The sequence below is a fragment of the Hoplias malabaricus genome, chromosome 3 (assembly GCF_029633855.1).
Source record: "Hoplias malabaricus isolate fHopMal1 chromosome 3, fHopMal1.hap1, whole genome shotgun sequence".
Taxonomy (NCBI): domain Eukaryota; kingdom Metazoa; phylum Chordata; class Actinopteri; order Characiformes; family Erythrinidae; genus Hoplias; species Hoplias malabaricus.
Window position 1 is genome coordinate 35,017,829 of NC_089802.1, and position 17,565 is coordinate 35,035,393.

Below are 17,565 nucleotides of genomic sequence, written 5' to 3' on the forward strand. Positions count from 1 at the left end.
TGTCTTTTCTTTGGAAAACGACGATATCAGAATACAAACTTGTTTATGCTTTAAGAAATAACGTTTTTTTTTTAAATAATATTTATATTACTTTCAGTTTTACAGCTTTCAGTGTACTTTCATATGATGAATAAATATTCAGACTGAGTGTTTCATAATTATATTAGCCTTAGCTCATAAATGGATTATAAAATGGTGCTGTTAAAACCTTACAGTAATAATGCTGCATATTGAGGTTTTGATATTCCTTATTATACCTGTAGATGTACTTGTATAAAGACAGCAACACATATTTTAACTATAAATTTAATGATTATAGAAATGATCCAGTTCAGGGACATGGTGGGTCAGGACCCTGGAGGGGGCACCAATCCTTCACACAGAAGCACACACTCACACATTCACACCTAGAGACACTTTTTAGTCACCAGTCAATCAAAAAAACAAAAATCCAAATAACATTGTTTTATAATCAGCTCTACCAGTCTGCAGTGATATCAGAGGACCGATGCAGTGCAGCAAACTTGCTACTGGAATTGAGTAAAAATTCAGAGTATCACATGCCTTCAGAAGCATTCGATAACCGTAATAGCGGTCATTCCTAGCTCCTCAGGGATATAAAGCTGAAGTCAGCTATTATTTGCCAGCTTTTTATTCAAACTTCCCAGTTCCACATGAAAAGTTGCAGCAGCCTCTGGCTTCAGAGTGTATTTGCTTCACTATTTAAGACAGAACTGGAAATTAACTAGCTAACTATTGAGACATCTAGTGATAGTTTATGTTTCAGAGAAACATTAACCCTACATTAAAATTAGATAACAGAATTGTTATCCTAGTTATTAACAGAGAAACTATGGACATTGTTAGATTTCTTTGGTCGCATGTGCAGTCATCCTGCTGGTGATTCATAAGGAATTCTGAGAAAGGTTTGAAGTAATCAAGCCTTGTAGCTCTAACAATGAACCCCATCTTTCTATCCCAACAAGAATTAAGACATCCTACCCAAAGTGGTAGGGGCAAGGGGCAATGAAATACAATGACTAGTGGCTCTACTTGCTTTGCACTACAATAAATTTACTCTCACTACAGTGACTTCTGACTCAAATCAGACTTGCACTACAATGATTGCTGACTTGACTTGGAATTGAAATACAACGACTTGTAACTCAAACATGAACTTGACCCCTGACTATTTACCTGTGTTATCTATTACCTCACATTGATGTGAGTCATGACATTGGATTTGTGCCCCAGTTCCTTCAGAACCAACTTGGACAGCACTACAGTGACTCAGTATTTGGCTTGTTTCTGGAGAATCAATTTGGGTTTGATTTGGATTCACTGTGAGTCAGATTACAAAGATACTATAAACCAAAATGTTTTCTTTTTTCATTTACCCTACTCTTTTTTTCCCCCTCTGCACTCCACGTGTTTGTACTTATGTTATTTCTTTCTCTGCTGTTAGACACGTTTATTCTTTTGCGCTATTTGTTTTTCTTTGCACTTTTTTAAAAACCCAGTTTTGACAAGGGGCAACAGAACCAAGGCTTTCCTTGAGAAGACAATGTGTCATTTACATTTCATGCAGAGATGGGCACTCGAGTTAGGGACATACAAACAGACTTCTTACTTGACTTGTAACTCATCACTAATGACTTGTATTTGTCAAAAATAGCACATAAAAATTAGTCTTTCTCATGAGATTGAGTCTCTCTCGTGTCATTCACTGTATTCACTTTATTTTATTTATTTGGGATACAGCCCCTTTTGATGCTACACTGTCTTTGAGCATGATATCGGTGAACAGAGCAGTGTAGCATGGCTTTAGCGGAAGCACCGTGGCAGTCTCCATCTGTAGTGAGTTCAAATCTTGGGATACAAGAGAAGGGTGGCATCATACAATGAATATGGGGAAACAAATATTGACCACATCAAACTTCATAAGACATCTGAAAACGCACCTGGATCTGTTTAGTTTACACTAGGCGCTTAGCCTTCATTCCAATACAGTTATTTTCCATCTCCTTACCCTCCTTACCTTAAATATCGATCAACCATAATATTATGATAACATCCTTGTTTCATTCTCTCAGTTCCACAAATCAGACAGGAGCACATTGTAGTTCTACAATTGCCGACTATAGTCCATGTAGTGTTCTTTATACATTGTTTGCTCCCTTTCACCTTGTTCTTCAAGAGTGAGGACCCCGCAGGAACAGGTCTGGGTGGTAGATCATTCTCAGTGCTTCAGGCACTCTGACGTGGTGGTGGTGTGTGTTGCACTGGTACGAGTGGATCAGACACAGCTGTGCTGCTGGGGATTTTTTTATACACTTGTGTCCACACCTACGTCGTGTGTCCACTTTGTAGATGTACAGTCAGAGACAGTAGCTCATCTGTTGCTGCACAGTTTGTGTTAATTGATGGACTGTTGCCAGTGCAGCAGTGACACTGAGGGTTAGCACAACTCACACTAACACAACACCACCACGTTACTGTCACTGCAGCACTGAGAATGATCCGCCACCCAAATAATACCTAGTCTGTCATGGTCCTGTGGGGGTCTGGAGCATTGGAGAGCAAGGTGAAAGGGAGCAAGCACGAATGGTTTTACAGTCAGTGCTGTGTTAGAGCACGTTGGCATCCGTCAGGTGACTGTCGCTTCTGCCCGTGTTTCACTTGTGTTTTGTTTGTTTGTTCAATTATCTTGTTTAATCTAGGGATGTCTGTGAAGGTATCTGTATGCCATGGATTTTTCTCCCGTAAGATCTGACTTGGGGTACCTGTTTCTCCGTTGCTGCCCGAAAGTTAGCTCTTTGTTATCTCCAATGCTAATGGCAGAACAAGACCAGAGGAGCTGTTTCCATTGCTTAAGTTCAGCAGCTGCATGCCTGTCTTTGCTGTTCTGTCCACTAGGACTGCAGACCAAGAACCCTGCTGTGGCTGCTGCTGGCTGTCCCTGTTGACTGAAGGAGTGTTTGCTAACACCAGCACAGGCTGCTGCTGCTGATTCGGTCAAGGAGCCCATCCCCATTCTGGTGCTCTGCTGTGAGACGTTTTTTAAGGCGCTGTACTTGGTATTGGCCGGGGGAGCATATCCTCAATATCCACTGACTATGCTGCTGTGTCGAAAGTGGTCCATTGCCAGCTACTGGCCGCTAAAACTGCTACTATTTACAGTGACTGTTGATCTTGGGACCTATTGTAGCTCTCTCTATCTAGCCACTCATGTTGTGATATTCTTGTCTTTTACTATGGGAATGTGGAGAAATACAGCATTAAATTTCATTCAGCAAAGTGGCAGAGAATCTCACTAACAGAAGATATGTTGGATGAGTCAGTGTTTCACAAACTTTGGCCGCCAGTAAAACGCCATATTCTCAGGTCACGCCTCGCCCGTGTTGCCATGCCCCCGTATCAAAACGGTCTAAAATGAAGCTCAAAACAAAAACAAGGCATTCAAAGAAAATGAAATAAAATGAAAAGCAGAGAAGTGATGAAAAATTGAATAAATGGTGCACAAGTGCCAACGAATGGAGCATAAAAGGAAAAAAAGAGCAGCATTTTTGTTTGCAATATCTTATAGTTTTTACTGCTTTTAGAGACACTTTGACTGCAAAATGACTCAGACAGCAGTGACATCTTACTTGCCTCAGACATGCATGAAACAACTCGAGCATCTCAGATTGAAGCATTAAAATCAGCTAAATATATTCAATTACTGCTTGCTGTATCATGTCACATAGCATTGGATTTCCACGAAATGAACTCTGAATATATGTGTCTATACATACCCCATTCATCTTCCTTATGATGTTTATTGAGGTATTCACATTCCATCCACTTCACAGAAACATTTTTTTTCTTCACTAAAGAGAGCAGAAGCGTAATTGGGCCAGATGTAATTAAATCATATGGTGCTCTTGGAGGTCTTTGATATTGGTCTTCTGACAGGTTTTTTTAAGTGATTGATATGGTTACACACAAAGAGGGGGCAAATTGTGGGTTTCAAGATAAAAATAATGATCAGTTGGATAAGGTGAGATGCAGGTGTGATTCAGCACCTGACCCGATGCACATCGACGCCTTCTTAAGATCAAGATCCATCAAGTGTGCTGATGCTTTTTAAAGGTGCTCTCAGTCTTTACATCTGTTTGCTTCGTGTATGCCTATGCAGTGTTTTATGCTGGAGAAGGTAATTGGGAAACATATGCTTTCAAGGCAATTACGATATTTAAGGGGCAAGATGCATCTTTGAGGCCTCGTTAAATCTCGCCGAAGCTCTTTGGCTTGATTTTCCGAGCCGTTACAACTCACAGAATTTATTTATTTATTTTTTTCCAAAAACGACTTTTAAATGCTTTCTCAAAATAAATCTGCAATAAATTATTCAAATGAAACTACAGCCCAATCCCCCAGGCAGCCAGCCAGTCTCCCAGAAAACTATTCCAAGCTGAGCCATATATGTGCTTCTAAGACAAGCGGTCATTAATAGATGTCCATTGATGACCCTCGCTGGGGAGACACTGACAGTGTAACGATCATGCTTCAGTGGCAAGGCTGAACTGAGATCAGGGCATAGGTTATGTGTTTGCTTATTGATGAGTGTGGCTCTGGTCCAAACATTCATTAGCAAAGATCATGAAGATGGACTTAGACACTGGCCTGGTGTGTATGAAAGTCTGTGCAGATGTGCAGAGCTACTGGATTCCAAACAATGACTTTTCTTTGGCTAGGAACTTTTCAAATGGTGTTATTATGTAAGGATACTGCAGGAATACAACAACAACAATAATAAGTATAGCTGTGGTGGAGATTTCAGGGTGCCAAACAAAGCAGCTTCAGTCGCAGCACCTGTTTTTCATTAACTTGAACCTCTTCTAATATTGTCACACTTGTAAAATGCTTAACATTTGATAGTTTGGGCTGAAAGCTGGATTCCAACTCAGGCCACCCAGTTACAAAGTCAACTGCTACAAGGTTGTGCCACTAGTAACCCCTGACCTTCAGTGCGTTCATTACAAAACACACTTAGATATAATGGTTCTTCTTCGAGGGTTATTTATTAAAGAAAATTGTTTTATATAGAACCATGAAGAACCTTTTGCATGATTAAAGGGCTCTTTGCAATGGTTCTATATAGCACCTTTTACAGAAGGCTTCTATATGGCACCAAAGCGGTTCCTATATTGAACCCGTCCCTGCTACTTACATACTTTATTGTCATAAGTCCATTAAAAGACTGATGCTTAATGTATTGCTTGTGAGTAAAATAGCAGTTTTTGCTCATGCTTCAGTTGGAACTACAGTGTTTGTACAAGTGTAATTTGACAGGTTCCTTTTTAGTGTCTGTTTCATGGCTGGTGTTCTATAAAACAGGCCATGGTTTTAATATTGCTAATAAACAATAGCACGTCACAGCATATTCCTGCCTTCGTTAGCACTGCAGCTGCTTCCATTCTGCAGTGGAAATGGTGGAAGGGAGATTAAGGATGCCCCATCGTGTTTTTAATCAGAGGTGTGGCAACATTTTGTTTTAGCACTTTCCTGAAAAGCTGACTGAGACGTGCCTTGTTACTTGGGTTTCTATCAAAACAGCCTGAACATATATTTAGTTTCAGCCTGTTTGAAGATTTTTCATTTAGTAACAGGGGACTATAAAAGACTAAGAAATATATACAGTATTTTGCAGTGTTTCAGAAATTAAAGGAATGTTTATATGCTACAGTAGTAAAATTTCCATTTTTTTTGTCATTCATATTTTGTTTTAGAAATTGTGAGAAAATCAAATCATGAATCCAGAATGTTGAATCAAATCAAATCATGAGCAGAGCGCATTGTTACACCTCTTCCAGACACGTCATATCCATGTCTTGGGTATTCCTGGGTATTCTGTTACACAAGCACTTGACCATTGTTTGTTTCAGGGAACCCCTTACATAATACATTTGTCAAAATGAGCATCTATACTAAATGTAAGGAAAGAATTTTTGATGATAAATATGACTAACATTCAATTTCCCTGTGAATGTATCAAAGTAAAACATTTTTAAAATAGTTCAATAATGCAGTAAATCTATAAAAATTATATTTAAGCAGTTATTCATTTATTCATTCATTATGTGTAAGAGCTTATCCAGTTTAGGGTTGTGGTGTGTCCGGAGCCCACCCGGAATCACTGGACGCAAGGCAGGAACACATCCTGGTGGGAGCCCCAGTCCTACGCAATGTGACACACACTCAGACATTCACACCTATGGACACTATTGAGTCGCCAATCCACCTACTGTGTGTTTTTGGACATTGGGAGGAAACCCACATGGACACAGGAAGAAAACTTAACGCGGTTATATTTTACATTGTCTTTTATGCAATTATAGAAATAAATAAATGACAAGGGAAAAAGTGGAACCCACTCTCGCCACAGTGTGTACTTGTGTTCTGATTTTCTCTTCCAGAAATATTCCTAACCCTAATCTGGAAAGAGATGTCGATTTTCCAACTTTGAAGTTACTCGTGAGTTAAAGACAGCAGTCCCAGACCTTGAACAAACCTTAGTCAAGAATTAATATACCGACCACTATTTTGTGGTGCTTAAAATTTCACACCGTGTTGAAACCTGTGCATGCTTAAACAGACTTTGATTCATTCCGGTTTGGATGATCCTGTCATCGGTCATTCGTCGTGTTGCACAATATAACAGGATGGAAGGACATCATGCTATAAATCTTTGATAGAAGTGTTGCAGGCTGTTTGGAGTCCCTTTGAAAAAAAGCCTTGTGAACAGTGGGCCAGTTGCTAAGAGCTCTGACCTGCTTGGGTTTAGTGTGTCCGAGCGTTCGATATCATGTAAGACGACACACATGCTCTTAATCTCTAATTCATGAGCAACAGACCAGAGAGAGGTTTCTGAGACATACACAGTGTGGAGGGATACATCTCCTGGGAATTTCCAGTTATGGAAGAGTGAACATTCTGTAGTATGACATTAGAAGTTCATCTAATTTTCTAATATTTTGCTTGTCTGAGGTGGGAAATATATAGTGAAACAAAAAGTATGAGAATTTATGAGTATAATGATCTTTTTAAAATGTGTGGTAATGCAAATGTATTTTCTCATACATGGTACCTGGAACCAAGTACGTTTTTAGTCCCTGCTCATTCATGGTTTCAAGTGAATGTGGTTTTAACATGACATATAAACCTTTTAAAGCACTGGTTGGTCAGAAAGCCTGACAGAGATCCAGCATTTCTAGCCATTTATAAAATTTCCAAGCTACTGTAGTGATCATATTTGTTATTTTCTAACTCACAATGGCAGTTGTAAATAAGGCCATGGTGTTTTGAAGAGGTTCAAATGATTATTGGATTGGTAGCTGATGAAATAAACTACTATATATCATATCAACATCTATATACCTCTTTTTATACCAAAAATAACTCTGGTACTTGAACTGATCCTGTTCCAGATTCTTGGAAACTTGTTGCTCTCCACTGAGCAGCCCCATGTTTCCACCGGTATAGATGGGAACTGATGATACGTCATCAATGAGGGGTAGGGGTTTGTGATACATTTGTCCTGCTGAGATTGTGAACTGTGAGAGCAGTTCTAACGGTCCTCAAGTGGCACTGAACACAGCCCTTAAAGACACACAGATGCATCATTTTCCTGAACACCGCTAAGGACGATGTAACACGCTGATTTGTTTGAGGCTCTGTGATCTTTCTGGAACCCTTTTATCTTGACATGCCCACAGTCATCGTCAGGGTTTGTGCTGAAGGACCTACTATGTTTTTAGTTCCAGCTGGGAACAAACTTTTCTGGTTTTCCAAATTAGGTTTGCGAACGATATACTGATCTGTCTGAACTGAGGTGCAGCTAAGCCATGTTCGGTCCCAAGAAACAAAAAGAACACATGAATACACAATGAGTAAACAATGGAAACAATTCCATTAGACATGCTTTGGGATGTCGCTGGCTACATTTTGGGTGAGGTTGAGGGATAGGTGGGGGTGTGGGTTGTTGTGGAAAACCAACCAATACCATGAACAAAAAATCAAGTAGAGCTGAGTTGGAAAAGTACCACTAGAGCCACAGACATGTCCAGGCATCCATTCCTCACTCTTAATACTCATGAGTAACTCGGTTTGCACTGCTTACCATGTGAACAATAACATTTTGTGCATGCCGGGATAGGTCCCCCCCCACCAGACTCATCAAACCATGCCATTACGAGCTGTGCTTTGTGCACACGGCCACAGTCATGCCAGGTTCATCCATAAATCTGACAGTGATGCATGAATCATCAGTCACAGAGCACATTTCCACTGTTTCAGAATCCAGTGGTGGTGGGCTTTACACCTATTCTACTGATGTGCACACGCACATTGCTTGTCTTTATCTGCTCGGGCTTGGACCCCCGTTTTACGAAGCTCCCGAAACACTGTTGTGTTGATGTTGCTTCCAGAGGCTATTCAGAACTCTACTGTAGTGAGTGGTGGCCATTTTTATGAGCTGCAATCTTCAGCACACTCCTGCAATTTTCAGTGGTTTACCTTTTGGTGGCTGAGATGTTTAATGTGTTTAATTGTCGATTACAAAACAACCCTAAGTTGATTTGAGCAGATCTTGCGAGGCACATTTTTATGAACTGAGTTGTGGAAAGAGTGACATCCTATGACTGTAGAGGGTTTTTCATTCACCATGTCTTTGTGAATTGTGGAAAAAAACAAACAGAAAAACACCTGGATGGTTAATCCCCAAAATCACCCAGATATCACAAAAAGATATCTTGGACCAGGTGGAAAAGCTAAACAATCCCTAAATGTGAAAAAGAGCATTGGAAAAAAGTTTTTGAATAAGCTGTGATGCTTTGGCTTGTGCACACAGCACAGCACGGGCTGGACCCTTGGACTGAGCCTGACCTGGGGCTTTCAATGGAGTCGCATCATCTCTACACAACACAATTCCTGTCAAAGCATTAAGAACAAGTTCCGTACGAGAAACATTTTTTCATAAAGTGTGTTTTTGATAGAAACAGCTGTAAAAATGATCCTATACAATGCACAAATCCTCTGAAATCTGGCCTGCTTCCTACTTTTGATGACACAACTGATCATCTACGTCTACTGAGAATCTATGTCATAAGTGCAGTGGGTGTAAACGCACATAAAATTTTGCCAAATTTTGGATGCTGCTCTCTACAGTACAGTCCAAAGCAGACTGCATGACTATATAGCAATTTGATTTTATATACCTGTTAGAAGTGGATGTGCCTAGAAGTCATAAATTCAATAACTACCATATACTTTTGGCCTTGTAGAGTAGAAAAGGTTATTTCGCACATGTTTGTTCCCTTGAAGACGCTTTTATTATGCTATTATACGTTTTTGGCCCAAGTTGTTTTCTTCGTAATGGCTGATGTGTGCTGCTGTAGAATTTCACAGTGTTGTTTTAGTGTGATTTACATGCTGCTCTCTCACTTTCTCCCTCTCCTCATAACTAGCCATTAATTTTTTGGGGCTGGAGCTTAGTAAGAGGAGCAGTGGAGGAGAAAGAACAGCCTCAAACCGAATTCCTCTGCTGGTAACAAATGCAGCCACTGCAGCCATATATCTCCCGCTGCCAGCCATGAAGGAGCATGTTAATCAAATCATTCACTCAAGGACTTGCGCTGCACTGTGTAGCGCTGTCTCATTGCACTCAACTGTAAATCCCAGCTCCTGCAGCGTCTGCACTAAACACACAGAAAAAGACGAGGGGTTTTAGGCAAAAGCTCCACTTTTCTGGTAACGCTAACAGATGCATAAATCACTCTGCTGACGAAGAGAGACGAAGTATATTGACGCTTATGTTGAAACTCAGCCAAGCTTAAGTGAAATTATTTTCTGGTTATCACTTTATCTGTCTCTTTATCAGTCTGGCTGGGTATGAGGCTAATACATATGCCAATGTGCTATATTAGTATCAGTAGGGCTAATATTGCTCGTGCTGTTATCGAATATCAATCTAATTCCACTTTGCAAAATGTTATCAGTTAAGATGAACTTCTTTAATAAAATTATTAATAATATGCATATTAGATGTATTTTTTTTACTTTTAAAGTGTACAAATACATTTTAAAGTGTTTTTGTGTAACTTAGTATTGTATTACAATATTTGTGGGGGGGGCTCTGTCAGGCTGCGCCAAGCTTTGTATCTTTGAGCACAAAGTCTGCTGAGGAAGATCGGAGAATTCGATTAGGTGTGTATGGTTGAAGAATGTCCGATAAATAAGAGGGAGCTTGGTTATTGAGAGCTTTGTAGGTGAGAAGGAGGATTTTGAACTGAATATGATATTTAAAAGGAAGCCAGTGGAGGTTGTGGAGAACTGGGTTGATGTGGTGGTGGGACCGGGTGTGGGTGAGGAGACAGGCAGCAGAGTTCTGGACCATTTGGAGTTTATGTAGTAGTGAGGAGCTAATGCCAGAAAGAAGAGAGTTACAATAGTCAAGAGGCTGAAGGTGAACGTGTGGATAAGGCGTTCAGCAGCAGACTGGGAAAGAGAAGGATGGATTTTAGCAATGTTGCAAAGGTGGAAGAATTTGGAGCCAATGAGGATTAGGTCAGTTTTTTTTAGATAAACACAGCCCAACAGTGCACAGTGACACACGTGTTGACGATAAATACTCATTTCTGAGAGACAGCAAATTTCAGCAACTGGTGCTGAAGGAACACTTAAGTTCCAAAATAAGCGAAATAAGACGGTGTACACTGTGTAGAAGCACAGCTGGCACTAACAGGCACTGGAGCAGACTTTTCAGCAAACTGAGGCTCAAACCACACATATTTAGAGGATAAATACCTGTGAGCACAAAGTTGAGTGAAGGATTTTCTGAGAATTTTGCCTGTTCACAACTTTCTTCCTCTCACTTTTAACCTAAACTCAGCGCTAAATTTACAACAGCAGTGGGCTACTGGGCTTGTGCTTTTCTTCACCCATTTTCAGACCGTGACATCAGCAGTTATTGAGCTCCCACAGCGCCCCCTTCCTGTGGCTCTCTTAAATGCACATGAACATGAATTTTAGCTGACTTTTAAAGACACAAACCAGAAATTGGACACACCACACGTCATAAATACCGCCCTCATTTACCGTGGTATACAGTAATATTGTTATACCGCCCAACGCTAATACAATGTTATTCTAAGAACCGAACCAATCGATGCACATAATGAATACATTTTTCATCGCTTGATTTTTTTCAAACCACTAATTGACAAAAGATCTTGAGAATGTTTTCATTTTGAATTACAATAATGTATTAAGCCAAAATGCTTTAAAACTTATTTGTAAGCCTTAATTGTTTTTCATCCATTTATTTTATTGCAAAATGTTTCTTGCCTCTAAGCACTTTACTGTTTCAAACTCAGCTTTAGCAGAACAGATCGGATTCTTTATTTCCCTCTGAGATCCAATCCAGTATATATATATATTTTTTTTTGAACATCAGCCATTTTGCTAGTACGGACCAAGCCTGTAAAGTCTGAAACGGGGAAGTGAATTAGATGTTTTTGGGAGGAGTTCAGGGCTTCCGAATGCGAATGAAGCCATAGTATGTCTGTGTATAGCCGATGCATTCATTCATCTACATTAAAGTGCAATGATTTTTAAATATATGTTGTCTTTTCCTGTTTGTTATTCTCACATTCTCTTTCTCTCTGTTTATGACACTTTCTGACTGCAGACTGGCAGTATGAGGGTAAGTCTGCAATCTATTTTCTTCTCTTTTTCTTTTGCATTTCTTTTTCTGTACAAAGCATAGCACTTTATCAGCCTTTACCTGCCCTCCTCAGTATGGCCTCCAGAGTGCAGAGAAAATACGTTTGGTACAATATCTTGGGCACCTTGGCCCACCATGCTAGAAAACAGCAACATGATGTTGATTCTTACCCTTAACTGCAATGGAAATGTTTGTAAATATCTTTAGAGTTTTGTGCATGTTGTTTAAGGTCACCATATATTTTTTTTTCTCCTTTTCAGAATGCAAGCTCTCCAGAACTGGTCCACCAGCCACCATAGTAGCCATCGATGAGGAGAGTCCTAACGGTAAGTATTGATCTGCTATTCATGAGTTACACAAAGAAACCACTCAGGTTGCTTGCACAAATACGTCACAGTGCTCAATATTACATGGGCTGTCATTATTTTTAACGTGAAAATGGAGCGTATTTGTAAACAGGTAAGAGATTACTTGGTATATTTTATTTATTTATTTCTTTATCATTATTTTTTATATATACCATATTCTGCACAGCCTTATTGGTAGTTATTGAGTGTTACTGAGAGGGCCTATACACTAAAGAAGGCCTTTGTTTTTTCCAATCATGGTTGGAAAATAGAATTGAAATTTTCGGCTTGGAGTGGGGTGGTGGTGTGAGTTGTGGGGCTTTCCCTTTGTGGCTTGTGCTTTTCAGATCCATACAAAAATGTGTTAAGATTTCTGTAATTCACCTTTTTTATGGATGTTGTTGTGTCCTAATGATACAGATTCCTGTTGTGGAGGATGTGTAATTTAACTGGATTTTTTTTTAGACTTCCCATGGTGCGCCTCACAGGGCTGGGCTGCCACATCACAGATGGTGTTCAGTGCGCCTCCTAAGTCAGGGGCCTCTTTATGTAATAGACCTTTTTCTTTATATGCTCTTTCTCTCTCTCTTTCTATCCCTCTCACTCTCTATTTTCAGAGGTAGATTTTTTAGACAGGTTTGATGGGAGCACTGGCCTTTTGTATTAGCTAAGCTACAAATGAAAGCCAAAGAAGTTCTCTGAGGAGGAATTTAATGCTAAAAACTGTGTATAAGTCTCAAGTTAGATGTGCAGGGTCATCATTGCTTTTAGTCTTGTTTGTTGTTGGAGCAAACAGTGTAGTTCCAGCCAAATTAGTTCCCATTGTATCATTCTTCAAAAAATCACTTTAAATATTAGCTACTGAATTATCCTAGTATTATTACTTTGCTTCCTATCTGGTGAGGCTTTGTAGCTCCCAGTTGCTGGCAGACACACAGTACTGTACAAGTTTTATCCACCTGAGAACATTCATTCATTATCTGTAAGCGATTATCCAGTTCAGGGTCGGGGTGGGTCCAGAGCCTACCTGGAATCAATGGGCGCAAGGCGGGTATACACCCTGGAGGGGGCGCCAGTCCTTCACAGGGCAACACAGACACACTCACTCACACAATCACACACACGGACACTTTTGAGTCGCCAATCCACCTACCAACGTGTGTTTTTGGACTGTGGGAGGAAACCGGAGCACCCGGAGGAAACCCACGCGGACACGGGGAGAACACACCACACTCCTCACAGACAGTCACCCCGAGCGGGAATCGAACCCACAACCTCCAGGTCCCTGGAGCTGTGTGACTGCGAAACTACCGTGCCGCCCTTCACCTGAGAACATGAGATAAAAAAAATATAATAATAATAATAGATAAAAAAAATTGCACTGGAATGTACCTTGAGATCAATATACATAACTCATCACTGCATTCTAAAGTTGTTATGCCACCAATGAGAAGCTAAAAAGGTTTGGTGATTTTGTAAGGCTCATGACGTGTCCTGCTTTCTTTTATTTAACTGTACCTACCTCAACCCAGAGGTGAAAATCGCAACCAGTTTACAATCATTTTACAGCATATTGAAATTTGTAGCAAATAAGGATTCATGATGGTATCGAAATGCTACTGATATATGTTCATATTGGCTTCAATATTTTATATTTTCACTACATGCAGTGTTTGGCCTTCAGTAATGCTACGTGAAGAAACGTTGTATAAAAAGTGGTTTTACATTTGAGCTGACAGCTGTGTTTTTTAATGCTCTGTACTCTACGATATATGGACTGCTGTGTACATTTACTGTTTGATTTCTTTCCACACCTTTCGGCATTTTGGTCAAGGTTTAGTCGCTTCTGAGATCCGAACATCAGAAAAAAGTGCTGTGTGAGCATTCCGTTCACTGTCAGTATAGCAGTAACACTTTGGGTTCAAGCTTTTATGCAGAAGTCAGGGAAAATTCACTTAAATGTTTGCCTGGCCAATCATAGGAGATACTTCTCTGCAGCTCAGTTCAGCTTTAAGACAGAGGAGACATTTGTATTTCAGGCCTTCTTATTTTAACACAAATTGACAAGAACTGAGACGTTAACTCTCATTAATTGTACTGTGCTAAGGCCAGTAATCATACTTTTATTTTTCTTATGTCCAGTCAAACTGCCGTTATGTACAATTTATTTGTTATAGCATCTGGAAAAAAGCAAGAAACGTTTGACTAAAATTTACACTCCAGCATTATGTTCAATGTCAAATATTTGAGCATCTTAATTCTTCCATTCTTGTGTAATTCAAACTTCTTCTAAGACTAAATTTTGGGTGTACTTACAAGAAGCATGGACAGATATTAGGAAGCTGAATCAATGACATCAGTACTTGAATCTGAATTTTGAATAATTGCATTCAAGAACATTGTTCTTCAAACTCACTCACACCTACTACATTATAGAAAAAATGTTATCTTATTTCTTATTGGTTTATATACTTTTTTGCATCTACTGCGATTATATTTATATATATAATTATATGTATGACTTTATACAAACACCACACTTACTGAGAAGGCATTAGTTTAAATACATAATTATCTTAGGTGCCTAAGACTTATGCACAGTACTGTTTGTTTGTTTGTTTATTTATTTATTTATATTTGTAGGACTGCTTCATTCTGTTTAGGGTTGTACAGGATGCTCAGTGTACAGGGCATCTCACATTCACCCAGTCACTCACACACACTCACCTAGGGACATACGTCCAATCCACAACCAAAGTGGGAGGAAACCAAAGCACCCCAAAGAAACCAGTGCAAACACAGGGAGAACCCACTAAACTCATCACCTTACAGGAGTATATATATAATATATAAATACATAAATGTATGGTGGTCTCTGACTTGGACACAGTACTCTATGAAAAGTGTAGCTGTCATTATTAATAAATTATAAGCTCTAATATTGCTGTTGCTTTTGTGTTAGTTATGTGGTTAAATAAAAATGACAACCTACTCAAATAGAGTATAATCATTTTGGTTAAAAGTACTGTTGGTCACCTGAAAATCATTAGCTCAAACTAAATTCATTATGAAGGGGTAATGACAAAATAGCTTGCATCTGAAATGCTCAGTCATTTTGCCATGTTATTATGGGCACATTAGCCAGTGGTGGCTGATAAACACTAGTCTGAAAATAACAGAATGTAAGGCAATTTCTGGTGATTTTAATTGGGTTGATTCACTGTTTCGGAGAGTTTAAAGACCTGTGCCCGGTTGCACAAAACACCTTAGGTTTTCCCCTTACGTATGAACCTTAAATGAAGGTTTTCCCTTAGCCAAGGGAGTTACTTAAGTGTGTTGCATAAAACCCCTCAGACGTTTCCCTTAACTAAGGGAGAATAGTAACAGATTTACTGCAGTGACTGAGGTTTTGTTGCAGTAAAGTTCCAATATTTCCATGACAACGACTTATCAACAAATACACAAATATTGAACACCGTTGTATGAGAGTTGCCTTTGCAGATTTTTGAAAAAACCAAATGGAAAATAATTGAGAAAACAAGAAACAAATAACAAACTGGACTGGGGAGTAAAAGTATATTCCCTTGAAAGAATACAATAAAAGAAAGGAAAATTTAAAGAGCAAATTCAATCCAATAGTAATTGCAGGGAAATAAAAACAAAAAAAGTGGCAAGAAACAAAGGCTGTTTTATTAAGGTGGTGATCAAAATGTATTGGCAGTCTTTTTAAGCCGGTGGTATTTTAAAGGTAGTATTGCGTTGATTCTTTTACAAATGTACCCTCATAGCTATTAAACAGTATTGAAGCTAATATTCCAACAATGTTAGCAATTTATGACAAGCCAAATTCAATGTTCGTTCATGAACTTTCCCCCTATAGTTATTATTATTATTAGTAATAGATAAATTAAATCTGTACTCTCTTAATAACTTTTCATCACTCAGATGGTCTAGAGGATTTTCTCTGTCTAGAAAAACTCTCCTAGGTACACGATCATCTTCAAAAACCTTAAAAAATGCAGCCACATTCTCCATCTTCTGAGTGTTAAGGTGAGGTTTTGCATCCCTTAAATAATTCTAAGGGAACTGAGAGTTAAGGAACTTTATGCAACACTTAACAGTTTTTAAGGGGTTACTTAAGGGACACTCAATACTTAAGGGAACATTTAAGGTTATGACGATTTCCCTTAAGAAAGCCCTTAGGTACTACTTAAGATATTTTTTTTCTGTAACACACTTAACTTTAAAGGAAGTTTAAGGGAAATCTTAAGGTAAATTTTCACTTAAGGTGCTTTATGCAACCTGGCATGGTACTTAGACTTCTTGCAGTAGTAAAAAAAATTCTCTGTGGGGATGATGGCTGATATTTGAGTTTTAGTTAAACCTCTCCATAACATTTTTGCTGTTCTTTAAACATTCAGTGTCACTATTGGCATCTTTACAATCAAATACAGATCTATTAGAGGTATGTGTACATTTGAGAGTAGTATTTTACGTTAAATTTTTAATGCTGTGTCACGCAGGCCTCTCTGAACTCCAGATCCCAGAATTCATAAGACAATCACATGACACCACACCATTCTCACTCACCAGAATTCTGATCAGGAACACCTGTTTCTCTCTCTATTTAAGCTTCACTCACTCACCAGTCATTGCCGAGTATTGCGTGATTTATCTCCGAATACAAAGCGTTCTCTACTTACCTGTCTGTCTTGAATTCCAGTTACCTACCTTATGCTCGTCTTTCGGTTTTCGTCTTTGTCCTGCCCCTTTGGATTTGTTTGCTCTCCGGTTCATGAACTCTGCCTGGCTTTTCGACTACTCTTTTGGATTATCTCTGATGTACTGTTTGTTTCCGGTATACGACCCTTCTGCCTGGCTTTTCGTTTGTTTATGGCATTCGACCGGTGCTTGTTTTTGTTAACCCCTTGTGGATTGTTGTTAATAAACTCTTTATACTGTTAACCGCAAGTGTCTGCCTTCTGTCCAGTCGTGACAGAATACTCGGCCTTAACATGCAGACAGCGGGTTCTGAAGCCGTGATTACGGCGTTAAGCAGTCAAGGCCAACTGCTCGGTCAACACCAGCAGACGCTAGCTAGTGTGACTCAAGCTATTGAATCTCTCGCTAAACAACAACAAAACCAGCAACAACAACTTTTGCAGGTATTTGAGAGCGTTGAAGCACTTACAACTTGCTTTTCTGATAGTAGTCTTAACCCTGAGCCCCCTTCAGTCCCTGTTAATGTCTCTTCGCATTATCCTGTCAGTAAGCCTGAAGTTTTTGAGGGTAATCCAGCCAAATATAACAGATTTTTGTTACAGTGTTCGATATTTTTTGAGAACACACCTCCAAGTGTGTTCCAAAATCCAAAATAACCTTTATGATGTCACGTCTCACGGGTAAAGCACTCGAATGGGCCACTGCAGTATGGAATAATATTACGGATAAAAC

At 39.3% G+C, this 17,565-nt stretch overlaps 1 protein-coding gene across 10 annotated transcripts in view; it reads left to right on the plus strand.

Annotated features, from left to right (window-relative positions):
* pcdh15b (protocadherin-related 15b) overlaps window positions 1–17,565 on the plus strand; it is a 323,490-nt gene that overhangs the window by 43,878 nt on the left and 262,047 nt on the right. For 8 of the 10 annotated variants that reach the window (XM_066663505.1, XM_066663496.1, XM_066663497.1 and 5 more), the window contains 2 exons: window positions 11,729–11,743; window positions 12,025–12,090. In XM_066663505.1, the coding sequence (XP_066519602.1) occupies window positions 11,729–11,743; window positions 12,025–12,090 (81 nt within the window). The remainder of the gene's footprint in view (window positions 1–11,728; window positions 11,744–12,024; window positions 12,091–17,565) is intronic. The other 2 variants (XM_066663499.1, XM_066663498.1) reach the window with 1 other exon arrangement.